Below are 14173 nucleotides of genomic sequence, written 5' to 3'. Positions count from 1 at the left end.
TCAAGCCAACAGGTGAGATAATGTCCGGCGGAAACCGCCAGGATTTCGTCACACTGCAGGCCTCGGGGTGGGGGGTGCCCACCACGTTCAATCCGCGTTCGCCCATTTATGTCCAATCGCACGTGCGCTTTGAGTGAGTGCGGCGCGCGTGCCACGGTGCCGCAGCGGGGCGTGGCAGCACCTGCGCAGTGTACTGCAGGGAGCGATCCCTCTCGACCGTGCGCTGCTCCAAGCGGAGGGCCCGCAGCTCCTCGCGCTGCCGGCGCCGCAGCTCGGCCACCTCGAGCGCCTTCTGCCCCACGGCCGCCGTTGCTCGTGCCTCCGCAGATGCTCCGCCCCCCAGCAGGCTGTGCACAAGAAGGAGGCGTTGAGGGACCGTGGTGCCAACCGCGTGGGGGCTCGAAGGGAAGGAGGTTGGTGAGGGAGGGGGGTACCTGCGGGCGTAGAAGGTCTTGCGCTCGGCGAAGGTGCGGCGGCGCTGCTGCTGGTCTGCGTGCGCTGCAAGCTGCGCCGCGTGCTCCTTGGCCGTCTCGGCGGCGCGCTTCACATTCCTGCGCGCCAGCTCCTGCAGATCCTTGTGCTGCTTGCTCCGCAGCTTCACCAGCGCCCGGCTTTGCTTCAGCTCCTCCAGCGACGCTGGCCGCAGCTCTGTGTGGCCGAACACCGCACCGTGCGGGGGAGGGGGGGGGGGGGGACGGTGACCATGGTGCCCGCTAGTGCCCGCCAAAACATGCCCCCCATGGCCGTCGACCTATCAGCGGTGATCGCGCAGGGCAGGGAGGCCCATTCCCGATAATCGTGGCGTGCTGCCGCTAACCCTAAACACCACTCTGCCTGCGCCCTCCCTGGAGGCGGCGCAGGCTGCGGTGGGAAAGCTCAAGAGTCTGAGGGCACGGGGGGGGGGGGGGGAACTTACCTCGAAGGACACCGATGATGTTCTCCTTCCTCGGAGATGAAGGGTAAAACCCTGCGGACAAGAGAACGCACGCAGCTCTAGCGTACAGACAGCGGCGAGCAGGGACAACCGACACGACGAGTGATGTGGAGTGCTGACGTGCCGTATGACGTGCAGTATGACGTGCGGTATGACGTGCCGTAAAGTCATACCCAGGGCTTCCTGCAGCAGGGCCGAGCCGAACGGCGTCAGGCTGCTCGTCCTCCAGGAGGCCCCGATCCGCGGCGCCGCGCCGTTGGCGTTCCTCCGCTCCTCCTTGCCGCCCGGCCGCGCCGTCGTGGTCAGCTCGTCCCCCCTCCCCGCCGACGCTCGCCGGTCCGACACCAGCGGCTCCGCCGCAAGCCCCGTGCCCGGCCACGTCCCGCCGGCGCCGTCTGCAGGCGCGGGCCTCTTCTCCTCCAGCTGCTCGCGATCGTGCCCGGAAACGGCGCCCGTTAGCGTCGATTAACGGTGACCGCAGCCGCGGCCTTCGCGCACCGTGGGGTGGCTTTCTAGCACTAACAGGGGCGGCCTTGCGACAACCCACGTGGACGTGCGCGCACACGTGTATGGGGGTTGAGGGATGTGCGTGCTTGCGCGTGTGTAGGTGTGGCGCGAGACCTCGTCCATGTAAAGCATCTGCAGCTGTCGCGCTCGTTTCTCGATGAGGCTCTGGTAGCGGATGGGGTTGGAGAGCCCGCTGATGATGTCTGCAGACAAAACACACACCAGGCACAACACCAAACAACGACACCGGACACATTCAGGCGGTTTGCGGTGATACACGGCATGTGTGGTGCTGTGCGCATGTGCGGTAGTGCAGCAGTGGTTAGGGCGCTGCGCTACGAACCCGGCGACCCGAGTTCGATTCCCGCTCACGGCCAACACCAATGACGATTATTTGAACCGGTCCTGGGCCTCCCTCCCCCTAGGTCGACTCCCACTCAAATGAGTACCTGGTGCGGTGTGTAGACATCGCCACAGAGGAGACACGGGCGACCACAGAACGGGGGTGGGTGGCATGGCCAACCATCCCCTCGTGTGCCGTGCCGGCCTTCATAGGTGCTCGCTAACAGCACTTGCTCCTAGAGTCTGATAAAGGCTATACGATGGATCTTTGGTGCATGTGGTGCAGCGTGTGGGGAGCGGTAGTTTAGCGATGAGCGCACTGCGCTACGAATCTGGCGACCCAGGCTCGATTCTCGTTCAAGGTCAACCATCAGTGACGATTATGTGAACCGGTCCTTGGGCCTCCCTGAGGTCGACTGAGTCTCAAATGAGTACCTGGTGCGATGTGTGAGCATCGCCACTCGGGAGACAAAGACGGCCGGGCGTGGTGTTGGCCACCCACCCCCTCGTATGCTGTGCCGGCTTTCATAGGTGCTCGCTTACAGCACTTGCCAACAGGCTATACGGGGGATCTTTGTCTTTGGTGGTGCGTGTAGTGGTGCGTGTGGTGGTGCGTGTGGTGGTGCGTGTGGTGGTGCGTGTGGTGGTGCGTGTGGTGGTGCGTGTGGTGGTGCGTGTCTCCGCACCCTCAAAGGCATCGGGGACGTAGTCCTTGACCTGGATGAACACAAAGATGGTCGGCATGGTGAGGGGCTGGTTGCTCTCGTTCCGCAGGCAGATGTGGTGGTATCCTGGCGGCGTTGCACACGCAAAACGAGGAAGGAAAATCACGCATACGCATGGACTCCTTACAGCTGCCCCACATGCGGATAATAGGGCGAGCGCTGGTTTTTGTCGCCAAGTTTTGATCAACTTTACCGGTTTTCCATTGGTTAACCCCTTAATAGCAATACGACTCTATACTCGAGTTTCGCTTATATTGGATAATATTTACGAGCGTTACAAGGATAGCCGACGCCTGAACGCGCTCAGCCTTCGCTGGAAAGCCAAGACGCAAACGAAGAGGCAGAGAGGGCACAAGCGGCATGCGGCGCGTTGTGCCGTCCCGTTTGCGTCGCCGCATGTCTATGCGGTGGAGGGGAGAGACCTGGACGCATGGCGGAGACCGGGAGAATGCGGTGGCCGATGAACTTGCCGCTGTCCTCGAACACCGCGAGGCGGAGCGAGGCGAGCGCCGGCAGCACCACCTGCGGCGACAGCCACAGCCGGTGGGATGGTGGCACGTGTCGGAGGCGACGGCGACGGCCCCCGTGGCACGAACCGCTCGTTCGAGCAAGGACGCTTTTTCGGTTCGTTATTTTTTGTTATTTTATTAAAATTATTTCACCTGGGGGAAAAAAAATTCGGGACGGGAGGTCTCTCTCTCTCTTTCACAGGTCGCCCGGGTGATGGCGCTCGTTTGGGCACAGCACCCACGGGGGGTGGGGGGGGTGTGCTCGTTAGGGCCAAGTGACGGCACCCATCGTGGCAGCAGCACCGTGATTGCTCGTTAGAGCGGGGATGAGCAAGAGGGCCTAATTAGGCTGGTACCATGGTACCAGATCCGCAACGCTGCTCGTTAGCCGTGCGCTGGGGCTGTTGACGATGCAACAATGGGGACCATTACGAGCGGTGGCCGTAGCGTGCTCGTTACCTTCTTGAAGACGAAAGGCTCTTCGTTCCACACGGGGTTGATGGGGTTGTTGTCGCGGCTTGTGCGCGTGCGGTACATCTTGCGCTTGGTGTCCACGGGAAGCCCGAACATGTCCACCTCCACGTAGGTGCCCACGCGGCGGTCCACCAGGAACTGCCCCGAGATCACCTGCACGCGCGAATCACACGGATCACACAAATGGAGTGGATGGCACGGACGGCACGTGTGGTGCAGATAACACGAATCATCACATGCAGCAGCAGCAGCAGCATCATCACGCGTGTGTCACAGCGTGCGGTGACGCGTGCCTGTGATCCACTGGGCTGGGAAAGGTGGCCAGCAACCGGCACTACAGCAAGGTGGCTAGTCAACCAGCTTTACTTGAATGAATGACGTCATGTAAAAAAATTAAACTTGTAACGCGTCGTCACATGGTATTTGTTCTTGAAGAGAGAGGACTTTGTGGCGTGAGGAACCACAGACACATGGGACGGCAACCATGCAAGGAGCCAGCGCCATCAATTGCTCAAGCTCTGCAGTCCTCTGTATATTAAGGCGTTATCAGCCAATTAATGATTGTTTACATGTGCAAGGGAGACCGAAGAAGCTGGAGAAAGCCCACGCATGTAGGGGGAAACAATCCAGTTCCGCCTTCTGGCGAGCCAGGGTACGACTCTCCTCCTTGACGCCCAAGGGAAGGAAGTTTCACAACATTGGTGTGGTGATCCACCAACCCTCACTGCTGCCGCCAGTGCTGGATTCCAGGCAGCCATGCGCATAGCCACCACTGCCTGAGTCCCGATACCCCTTTCCAGGAGGTCCAGCTTAAGATGTTTGGCCAATGAGCAATGCTTAATTTCAGATGTGTCAACCCGGGGCCATGGCCAGGAAAATATTTCAGTACCCGGCACACCACATTCACTGTAACCCCCTCCCCCTCTATCTGTAGCGGTGGCTACGAGTCACGTGCCACCTAATCTCGGAACAAAAATATTCCGTGAGAATGACGCCCCATTCTCAGATGAGAATGGGGCCGGGCCAGCGTTTTGCAGTGAGGTCAGGGTTTGAGCAAGGAAATGGGGTTACAGCCGGGGCAGGGTTGAGGTCAGTTCGGGTCGTGTTGGGGGCGGCCGAGCGGCGCGACCTTGATGGATACGGTGTTGGCGATGACGCCGTCGATGGTACTGCCGGTGAACGGGTCAAAGTGCTTGTCAGAGCGCCGCATAAACTCGGGCTTGAGCAGGTAGCCGCTGCGCCCATTGTAGCCGAACATGCCCATGTTGAGCTGCATGGCGAGGTCTGCGGGGTGTGGGGGGCGCGGGGGGGGGGCATGGGGGAAGAGAAGCATGTAGATCAGCGAACATACGCAAGTCGGCGACATCTTACGGACCGAGGAATAGTCAGAGAGCTTTGGCAGGACGCGTCGCTGGAAGAAACGGTGACGGCCAGTGGTCGAGACTAACGACGGAATCGCAGCCAAAGAAAGAGAACACTACTGACAGGACGATAAAATCAGCTGTTGTGCAAGGGCTATAGATGAATTGTAGCATCGCAAAACTGTGAGAGATGGGGACAGCTGTAGGGGTGTGGGGGAGGTCTCCAACCAGTTCTGAATTGATCATGGATAATGACGATGATGATTACGATCATTTTTGGTGATCAGGAGGTGGCCAGGTGGCCCCTGGAGGGCACGGGGGCCAGTGGCAGGCTCGCACTCACCCAGACTCTGGAAGTTGAGGGCCACCATCTGGCAGCCGGCGTTCCAGAAGAGCTGCGGCGTGTAGTTGGAGGAGTCGACGCGCGTGCCCTTGGGGTAGATGCGGCTCAGGTGCGTCTTGTTGTACCTGATGCGGGGTCAAGGGTTAAGCGCCACGACCTGCTAATCCGAGGGTGCGTCGGACTCCTCTCCTCTCTATCGGCGTCGCCAGCTCGGTCATTTCCTCACCAGATTTGGCGACAATTTGGGTTTCCCTCGCGACAACATTTAGTCCAAGCAACACATCTAGCAACCATCCGGGATGAGGGCACGATGCAGATTTAAGAGCTATTCCAGGCCTGTGTTAAGGACCCTGTACCAACTTACCACTCGTAATACATGGTAAAGTCTACAAGTGATATTTTGGACGATCGAGTGACTGCTTGAGGCTCGTTCAGCAAATCTCCGCTTCGAGGAGCTGGCAACGTCGTCCCTCCCGCTCTCTCGAAAAACATCTCGCGGTCCAGTCGGGGAGGATACTCGACGAACTCCACAGGAGACTTGGTCAGCTGCTCGGCCCCCTTCGTCTCCACAAACGACGACATCTCGAAGTTCCGGTTCCTCCCTGGGGGCGACAGCGGCCGAGTGAGGCAATGCCGGCAGACGGGACCCGTCGCTCCGGGCACAGGCATCTTCTCTTCCACCTCCAGCCGACTCCCCCCCCCCACCCCGCACCCCCAGTGAACGTGCCAATGTTGGCAAGGTGGTCGAAACCGTTGGACCAACGTTGGCCCAACGTTCCACATTTACCGGATCTTCTCTAGAGTATGGAATCAAAGCATGAGCACATTCGACTGTTGCGCAGGGGCTATCGCGCGCGTGCCGTTTAACAGACGGGTACATACTCTTTGGTTCTTTCGGTAAAGTCACGTAGGTATAAAATAAAATAAATCACGACGTTTCGGGCGCAACACAAGCGTCCGTCATCAGGTGGGAAAACGTGGTCTACTGCTGACGCAGACTGTTTTAAAACAGTCAGCAGACTGTTTAAAACAGTCTGCCTCAGCAGCAGACTATGCAGCAGACTCTGCTTTCTCACCTGATGACGGACGCTTGTGTTGCGCCCGAAACGTCGTGATTTATTTTATTATATACCCACGTGACTTTACCGAAAACAGGACCCTGCGGGGTGGGCTGGTAGGAATAATACTTAGTACCGGTACAGGGATTAAATGTATCTCGTCTCTGTGATAATAAGCCTCCCGCACTAGGCCTCGCGAAGCCTGCCGCACTAGGCCTCGCGAAGCCTACTGCACTAGGCCTCGCGAAGCCTTCTCTGCAGTAGACTTAGCGAAGCCTTCTGCACTAGGCCTCGCGAAGCCTGCCGCACTAGGCCTCGCGCCGTGCTTTTCGTGCACAAATAAGGCGATTAAATGTATCTCGTCTCTGTGTTAATAAATGTTTGTTGTCTCTGTGTTAAAAAAACGTGCTGCGTTTCAGTAAAGTAATTTTTTAAATAAACGTGCTGCGTTTCAGTAAAGTAATTTTGAAGCGAAGTTTAAAGTTTTGCCGTGATGCGCCGGAAGCGACGGCCATCTTGTTTAATTCACAGATCGCAGGGGGAGCGGGCGGCCATCTTGTCGGACAGGGTCATGCCAAGTGTTTGCAGTAGGAGGCGATGTTGATACACGGACGGACGGACGGACGGACACATTAATCTATTGGTGGTCTGGTCCACTTCGTTCCTACCAGTATAACCAAAGAGTATGGATCCCTGCAGTCACGAAAGCCTCAAATCAAGACGGGTACAGTTTAACGGAGGGGTGCCGTTTAATGGAAGGCTACAGTTTAACAACATTAAAACGGGACGATGGATCTAGTCAGAACGGGACAATGAAAGTGCATTACAGCGGTGCCACATTCTCGGCGAGTGGAGTGGCTGATTTCTTGTCGGGCGGGCTGAACTCCGAAGCCCCGGCTCCTACCGCGCTTGTTTTTCCTGCCGGGGGCGGCTGGAGGAGGGAGACTCACGCTTGGCGTCGGCAAAGGAGTCGAACTTGATGGGCTGCACGTAGCTCACGAGGTTCGACATCTCCTGCGTGGCGCTCACTTCGATGCTGGCTGTGCCCTGCACACGGCGTCACACGCACACCGCGTCGCGCACACCATGTCACACACACACACACCGTGTCACACACGCCATGTCACACACACACACGCCATGTCACACACACACCATGTCACACACACACACCATGTCACACACACACACCGTGTCACACACGCCATGTCTCACACACACACACCGTGTCACACACACCATGTCACACACACACACGCACACCATGTCACACACACACACACCATGTCACACACACCATGTCACACACACACACACCATGTCACACACACACACACCATGTCACACACACACATACCACGTCGCGCACACGGCGTCACACGCACACCGCGTCGTGCACACCATGTCACACACACACATACCACGCCACGTCACAAACACGACATCACAATTGCTTTTCTTTAATTTATTTTGGTTTGCTTGTTAACTTGGTGACCCATGTCACTGTGGCGAAGGAGGCTCTATCCTCCCGGCCTCCGGGTTCCCACCACCTGGTTACACAACTTGAACACGCCGCGACGCAAGCCGTGGCGACGCCACGCTCACCGCCGCAAACCCACCACACCCTCGCTGCTCGCCAGTCTCACAGTGCAACAATGGATTTAGCTGCACTGCCCCCTGCTGCCTGTGTTTGCAACAATGCCGCCTGTGACCAAATCACCCGTAATGTGCCCCCCCCCATCGGGTCAGATCTCGTCAGCTAAGCAGGGTGGGGCCTGGACAGTCCTTGGATGGGCAACCACCGTGAATGAAACAGGTGTTTTCAGCCACTCACCAGACACTCACCACTTACCGCCAGCCACTGCCCGGTGAAGGTATAGAGAGGAGGGGGGAGGGGGGTACTGGGGTGCGGAGCGAATGGAGCCGGGGAAGAGGATGGAGCGAGGGGAGTGGCGGGGGAAGGAAGGCCCCACCTCGTCGGTCGTGACCTTCTTGAGCTCCTCCTCGGTGTAGTCATCCTCGTCACTGCCGCCCTCGAGCACCTCTGCTGCACCGACGGCGAGGAGCGCGGGGGGAGAGGGGGGGGGCGCGGAGCGCACGCGCTGAGCTTACGCTGGTGATCGTAGGTCCCGCGCACGCGCCGTAACGTCGTGTCCATGATGGTCGTGAGGAGGTTGTGTGCGTGGCGTAGACTTGTGTAGGTGTGTGGGCGTATGCGTGTGGTGCGTGTAGGTGTGTGTAGGTGTGTGTGTGTGTGTGGTGTAGGTGCGTGTGGTTTAGGCGCGTGTGTGCGTGTGTTTTTTGTACCAATGGAGCGGCTGAAGGAGCCGGACTTGTGCCAGTCGGAGCTGCGCCCAGAGCCGTCGGGGCTGCCGGGCGCCAGGGGCGACTGGGGGATGTCGGGCAGCTCGGAGCCTTGAGCACACACGCACAACAAAGACAAAGATCCCACCCCACAGCAGCGCTTAACAGGCTGTTGGGGCAAGTGCTGTACGCAAACACCTATGAAGGCCGGAACAACACACGAGGAGAGGCGAGCGCCACGCCCAAGCCGCCTGTGCTGATGTCTACTAAAACCACGAACTCATTTAAGGCTGAGTAGACCAAGGGAAGTCCCAAGGTCTCGACGAGCCGAGCTCGCGTCTGATTTAGTCTCCTTGTGCCGTGCCATGGTGCGGAGAGGGAGGCAGGCAGGGAGGCAGGGAGGGAGGTAGGAAGGGAAGGCAGGGAGGGGAGGCAAGGGGTGGGGAGGGGGGAGGGAGCTGACCAGTGGCTCCCGGGAGCTCCCCGAGGCTCGACTCGCTGGGCGAGTTGGAGGGGACTCCCTCGAGGCGGCGCCGTGCGTCGCCCACGCGCACCAGCAGCTTCTTCTTGTTCTTGACGAGGACGCGGCCACGCAGCTCCCCGGGGCTCGGCAGCGGCACGCCCGGCTCCAGCTGCAACGGCAGCAGCCGGGGACACGGGCAATGCGGTGAGGCGCGGTGGTGGTTGTGGTGGTTGTGGTGGTTGAGGCACGGGTTGTGGCTGGCACCACACGGAAGTGTGTTGCGACACCGTGTGGGGCTGGCACATAGGTCGGCGTGCGGCGTGATGGTGTGGGTGTGATAGCGCGGCGTGATGGTGTGGCATGACGTGGTGTGATGCAGCTCACCGGGAATTTTTCTAGAGGCTCCGTGACCAGGGCCTCCCCGAACGCTTGTCGGCAGTACTCCGCCATCTTAGCCTGCTGCTTGGGCCTGAGGCATCCATGGTGGGGGGGGGGGGGGGGTTGTTGGTGGTGGTGTTGTGGTGTTGGTGTTGTGGTGTTGGTGGTGTTGTGTTGGTGGTGTTTTGTTGGTGGTTGAGGGGCAGGAGAGACCAAAACAAAATTCCGAGATCTCCGCTGAGGGATTGGACCTCCACGTCCACACTTGCCGGCAGCGTTCTAAATCTACAGCGTCTGGCACGGACACGAGACACGGGGCGGACGTGGACGATTGACGAGGGTGGAAAACGGATGGACAAGAATGCGACAAATACAAACTGGGATGTGGACAGAGCATGGAGGGACACGGCGTGAGGCGGAGGGATGAGGTGGGACACGGAGGGGCACGGAGGGGCACGGAGGGGCACGGAGGAACAGCGTGGGACGCGTACGAGTCGACGTGGTTCTCGAAGGACAGGATGACCGGGTAGGACGACGTCTTGAAGGCGCTCTCCGCAATCGCCTCGATCGCCTCCTAGGAATACAACGCGACAACAACAATAACAATAATTAATTAATAACAGCAGCTGTGTTCACCCCGGAGAGCCTCGTTTAGGCTCCAGACTTGTTTTTAGATGTTTCATCAATTATTTTTCTAATGAGTTTGGCTATGGGGGGCAGGGGGGAGGGTTACCACTCAATCTCCGCACGGACAGATTAAAGTATCCATTGCTGTACCACTTAGCCACTTCTGGCCATCGTGTTGCCTTCAGTGCAGGAGCCTTTGAAAACAATCCCCTTTCCCCGACCGAGCAGCGACGTTAACAGGATCTACGCACGCCGTGCCCTTGCCCTGCCACGCGGATTCTCGACCCCCGCCACTCCCCCACCTGAGGTCCCCCCCCATCCCCCCACCGCTTGCGTCACGTGCAAGGCCGTAAGGGGGGAGCGGCCTGCGGAGCCGTTGCCGGTGGCTGCCAATTATTTTCACAAAAACACGTGGGGTTTTTTGGAGCTACACAGCTGCGCATCCGCACGTGGGCCTCCCCTTGAGCGTCGTCCCGCACGTTAGAGGCCGACCGAAATTTGGTTTTGGTTTCGGTGCCGAAAGTTGGCAAATGGCCTCTTTCGGCATACTTTCGGTTTCGGCCGAAAGTAAATTTTTTACTTTCAGTCTGGTTTCGGTTTCGGACGAAACTGATATTGACTTTCAGTCGTCATTCATCAACCGAAGATACACACACGTCAGCAGCAGCAGCTTGGGAGCGAGGTTACAGCCGCAACCATGGTCTGCTAATGTAGATACGACCAGTCAACAGACGGCAGCCTGTCTGGCTGAATGCGGAAAAACTGTTGTTTCTTAACTACAACATTCTTCTTGGTTTTTTCGGTAAAGTCACGTAGAAGGGAAGTAATACAATAATAAAAATAAAACATAATAAAATGAAACAATTCTCACGACGTTTCGGCCACAACGCAAGCAGCCGTCCTCAGGTGAAGAAGGCTGCTTGCGTTGTGGCCGAAACGTCGTGAGAATTGTTTCATTTTATTATGTTTTATTTTTATTATTTTATTACTTCCCTTCTACGTGACTTTACCGAAAAAACCAAGAAGATGAATCCCTGCAGTCACGAAAGCTTTAAATCGAAACTACAACATTGGTTTGTTTGGATATAATCTTAATTTTAGAACTTTCGTGACTGCAGGAATTATTATTTGGTTCTTTCGGTTAAGTCACGTCTAAAGATAAAATAATAAATTAAATTAAATAATAGAATACGACGTTTCGATTGCAACACAAGCAATCATCATCAGGTATAATGAAATAGCGACATAAAATCTAACCAGAAAACTATAAACAGACATATTAGCAGACAGATATCACCAAGATACATAGAGAGAGCAACACAGGTAACAGAGAGAGGTTTGGATATAATTACTAAGTAAGTAAAGATTTGATATTTAGCGACTCTTACTGCAGGCTCTGAATGATTAGTTCTAGATTTATTTTTTATTAAAGTAGCATTGCATCATGACATATTTCATAAATCTTGTGTTCGGTAACTTCGGTTATATACCTTTCTGTTTCGGTCTCGGTCGAAAGTGTAATTAAACTTTCGGTTTCGGCCGAAAGTAAATTTGTAACTGTCGGTTGGCCTCTACCGCACGTCCTCCGCACCTTGAAGAGGATCTCGGTGGTCATGGTGAAGCCGTGCGTGATGATCGGCTCCTCGTCCGCCGTGCGCCCCTTCCAGCAGTCGAGCTCCACGCAGCGGCAGCCCGACAGCAGCACCTGGCGGTACATCTCCGCCGTGGAGCAGCCCTTCAGCTGCCCCGCTGAGGCACGGCGGGGGACACCGGGGGGGGCACCGGGGGGGGGGGGAGGAGGACACGGGAAGGGGGACATGGGAAGGGGGGGGACACAAGGAGGGGGACACCGGGGAGGGGGACATGGGGGGGGGGGGGGGACACGAAGGGGGGACACGGGGAGAGGGACACGGGGGGGGGCACGGGGGGGGGCACGGGGGGGGGCACGGGGGGGGGCACGGGGGGGGGACACGGGGGGGGGGGAGACACGGCGGGGGGGGGAGACACGGGGGGGGGAGACACGGGGGGGGGGGGGGGACACGGGGGGGGGGGGGGACACGGGGGGGGACACGGGGAGGGGGACACGGGGGGGGGGGACACGGGGAGGGGAACACGGGGGGGACACGGAGGGGGACATGGAGGCGGGACACGGAGGGGGGGGATAAGGAGGGAGGGACACGGGGGTGGAGACACGGGGATGGAGATGTCAAAGGAAACAGGGCGGACAGTCGTTAAGTAGGTGTTAGGTGTAGTGAGAATCTGGTGGGCGTTGTGGGAGAGCGTGGTGGTTGTGGTGGGTTAGTGGTGGTGATGATGGTGGTGGTGGTACCGGTCAGGTAGGTGTTGTGGGACGAGTTGATGAAGTAGTGCGACAGGGGGCAGCTCATGTCCTCGTTGACGTCCAGCTTCTCGGGCGGAACGACGCTGTTCTCATCGCCGTGCAGGTAGAGCTTGAACCCCGACACCGAGATCTGCCCTGCACGCACAAAGACAAAAATCCCCCGTATAGGTTTAACAGACTGTTGGGGCAAGTGCTGTTAGCGAGCATCTATGAAGGCCGGAACGGCACACGAGGGGGTGGGTGGCCAGCACCACGCCCGACCGCCTTTGTCTCTCCAGTGGCGATGTTTACACACCGCACCAGGTACTCATTTCAGGCTGAGTCGACCTAGGGGAGGCCCAGGACCGGTTCAGATAATCGTCACTGGTGTTGGCCGTGAGCGGGAATCGAACCCGGGTTGCCAGGTTCATAGCGCAGCGCGCTAACCGCTACAGTACCGCTCCCCACATGCACATATACACACGCATGCACGCGCACACACACAACAGAATATACACACACACAACAGAATATACATACACACACAAGCATATGACAGAGGTCCATGCATAGGCAAACCAACTGCTGATGCAATCGCTGTCCTCAAGCACCTATTAAAGCCGAACAGCGTAAAGGGCACGGAGTGACACGCATCAAGCCTGGCCACCTTTGTCTCCCCAGAGCTGATGTTTACACACACCACACCAGGTACTCATTTAAGAGTCGACCTTGGTGGGGGGGAACCCCAGGACTGGTTCAGATATCACTCCCGCTAATGTTGGCCATTGTCAGAAATCAAACTCTAGTCAGCAGTTTGCTCAACCACTGCGCCACCGCTCCCAATACACGTGCAGAAGCGTGCACACATGGACGTGTGCGCGTGCACGCACGCACGCACGCGCACGCACGCACGCACACCCACGGCGCTCACCCTTGCGAGCGAGGTTGCTGTTGGGCTCGTATTTGTCGATCATGATCTGCACCTGCGCCGGCCGCAGCGGCGGGAAGAGCAGCTCGTTGAGCCGTGGGTCACGCTGCCGCGAGTTCACAAAATCCGTGAACTGATCCAGCGTCAGGTACGGCTTGTTCTTGGCTCCGCTAGACAGGCAGGGTTCACGACGGGAGTGGGAGGAGGGGGGAGGATGAGGGGCAGGAGTGGGGTGGGGTGGGCCGCAGAAAAACCAAAGACTTCAGTAAAAAAAACCCGTACGACCTCTACACAAATGAAGGTTGCTCCTTCCCCTCTGTTGCCCTCGGGGTCTGGAACTGCCTCCCGCTCAAAACAGTCTTCCTCTTCTCCTCCGCCTCTCCTGTCAGTGAAGCCTCTTCTCTCCCCCTCTACTCTGTAATGACGTCCATTGCTGCTTGTGGAGCGTCTTATGATGCGGTCACATTCAGACACGTTATGAATCCGCGTCGTAACGTGGTTCGAAATAAACCTGAACTCAACAAGACGAGGCCTGTCATGACATCCACAAAGCGACAGCCTTTGGATTCCAGGCCGAGTCCGAGGCCAGGGGCCTTGAAGGTTGAGGCCAATACCGAGGCCAGACAAGGCCACATCTGCTAGGCCCGACGCCAAGGCCGAGGTCTCTAAGCCACGAGGCCAAGGTCAAGGACCGCAGCTGAGACGTTTGTGCAAGCCGGCCTCGAAACCCCCACCACCACCCCCCCCCCACCACACCTCTCAGCGAAGATGCTGTCGATGTCGGTGCGCTGACACAGCTGGTTGACGAAGTCCCAGAAAACGGACGGTGAGAAATCTACGGGGTTTATGACGTCGTTCTGACGGAGGCACAGACACAGAGCGGTCGATCAGTACCCGAAG

General features: G+C 57.8%; 1 protein-coding gene across 2 annotated transcripts in view; it reads right to left on the bottom strand.

Annotated features, from left to right (window-relative positions):
• Nucleotides 1-14173, bottom strand: part of LOC144728891 (1-phosphatidylinositol 4,5-bisphosphate phosphodiesterase beta-1-like) — a 36175-nt gene that overhangs the window by 3106 nt on the left and 18896 nt on the right. The window contains exons 8-28 of one of the 2 annotated variants that reach the window (XM_078608613.1): nt 14030-14130; nt 13277-13443; nt 12355-12501; nt 11617-11774; nt 9890-9972; nt 9405-9489; nt 9021-9189; nt 8561-8668; nt 8227-8300; nt 7204-7300; nt 5713-5797; nt 5196-5320; nt 4621-4775; nt 3477-3644; nt 2931-3030; nt 2470-2574; nt 1556-1644; nt 1108-1357; nt 917-967; nt 435-648; nt 182-347 (exon numbers count right to left, since the gene is read on the bottom strand). In XM_078608613.1, the coding sequence (XP_078464739.1) occupies nt 182-347; nt 435-648; nt 917-967; nt 1108-1357; nt 1556-1644; nt 2470-2574; nt 2931-3030; nt 3477-3644; nt 4621-4775; nt 5196-5320; nt 5713-5797; nt 7204-7300; nt 8227-8300; nt 8561-8668; nt 9021-9189; nt 9405-9489; nt 9890-9972; nt 11617-11774; nt 12355-12501; nt 13277-13443; nt 14030-14130 (2697 nt within the window). The remainder of the gene's footprint in view (nt 1-181; nt 348-434; nt 649-916; nt 968-1107; nt 1358-1555; nt 1645-2469; nt 2575-2930; nt 3031-3476; nt 3645-4620; nt 4776-5195; nt 5321-5712; nt 5798-7203; nt 7301-8226; nt 8301-8560; nt 8669-9020; nt 9190-9404; nt 9490-9889; nt 9973-11616; nt 11775-12354; nt 12502-13276; nt 13444-14029; nt 14131-14173) is intronic. The other variant, XM_078608614.1, reaches the window with a different exon arrangement.

Source organism: Lampetra planeri, chromosome 30 (assembly GCF_965212315.1).
Source record: "Lampetra planeri chromosome 30, kcLamPlan1.2.h2, whole genome shotgun sequence".
Classification (NCBI taxonomy): domain Eukaryota; kingdom Metazoa; phylum Chordata; class Hyperoartia; order Petromyzontiformes; family Petromyzontidae; genus Lampetra; species Lampetra planeri.
This window is presented reverse-complemented; position numbering and strand designations above follow the sequence as displayed.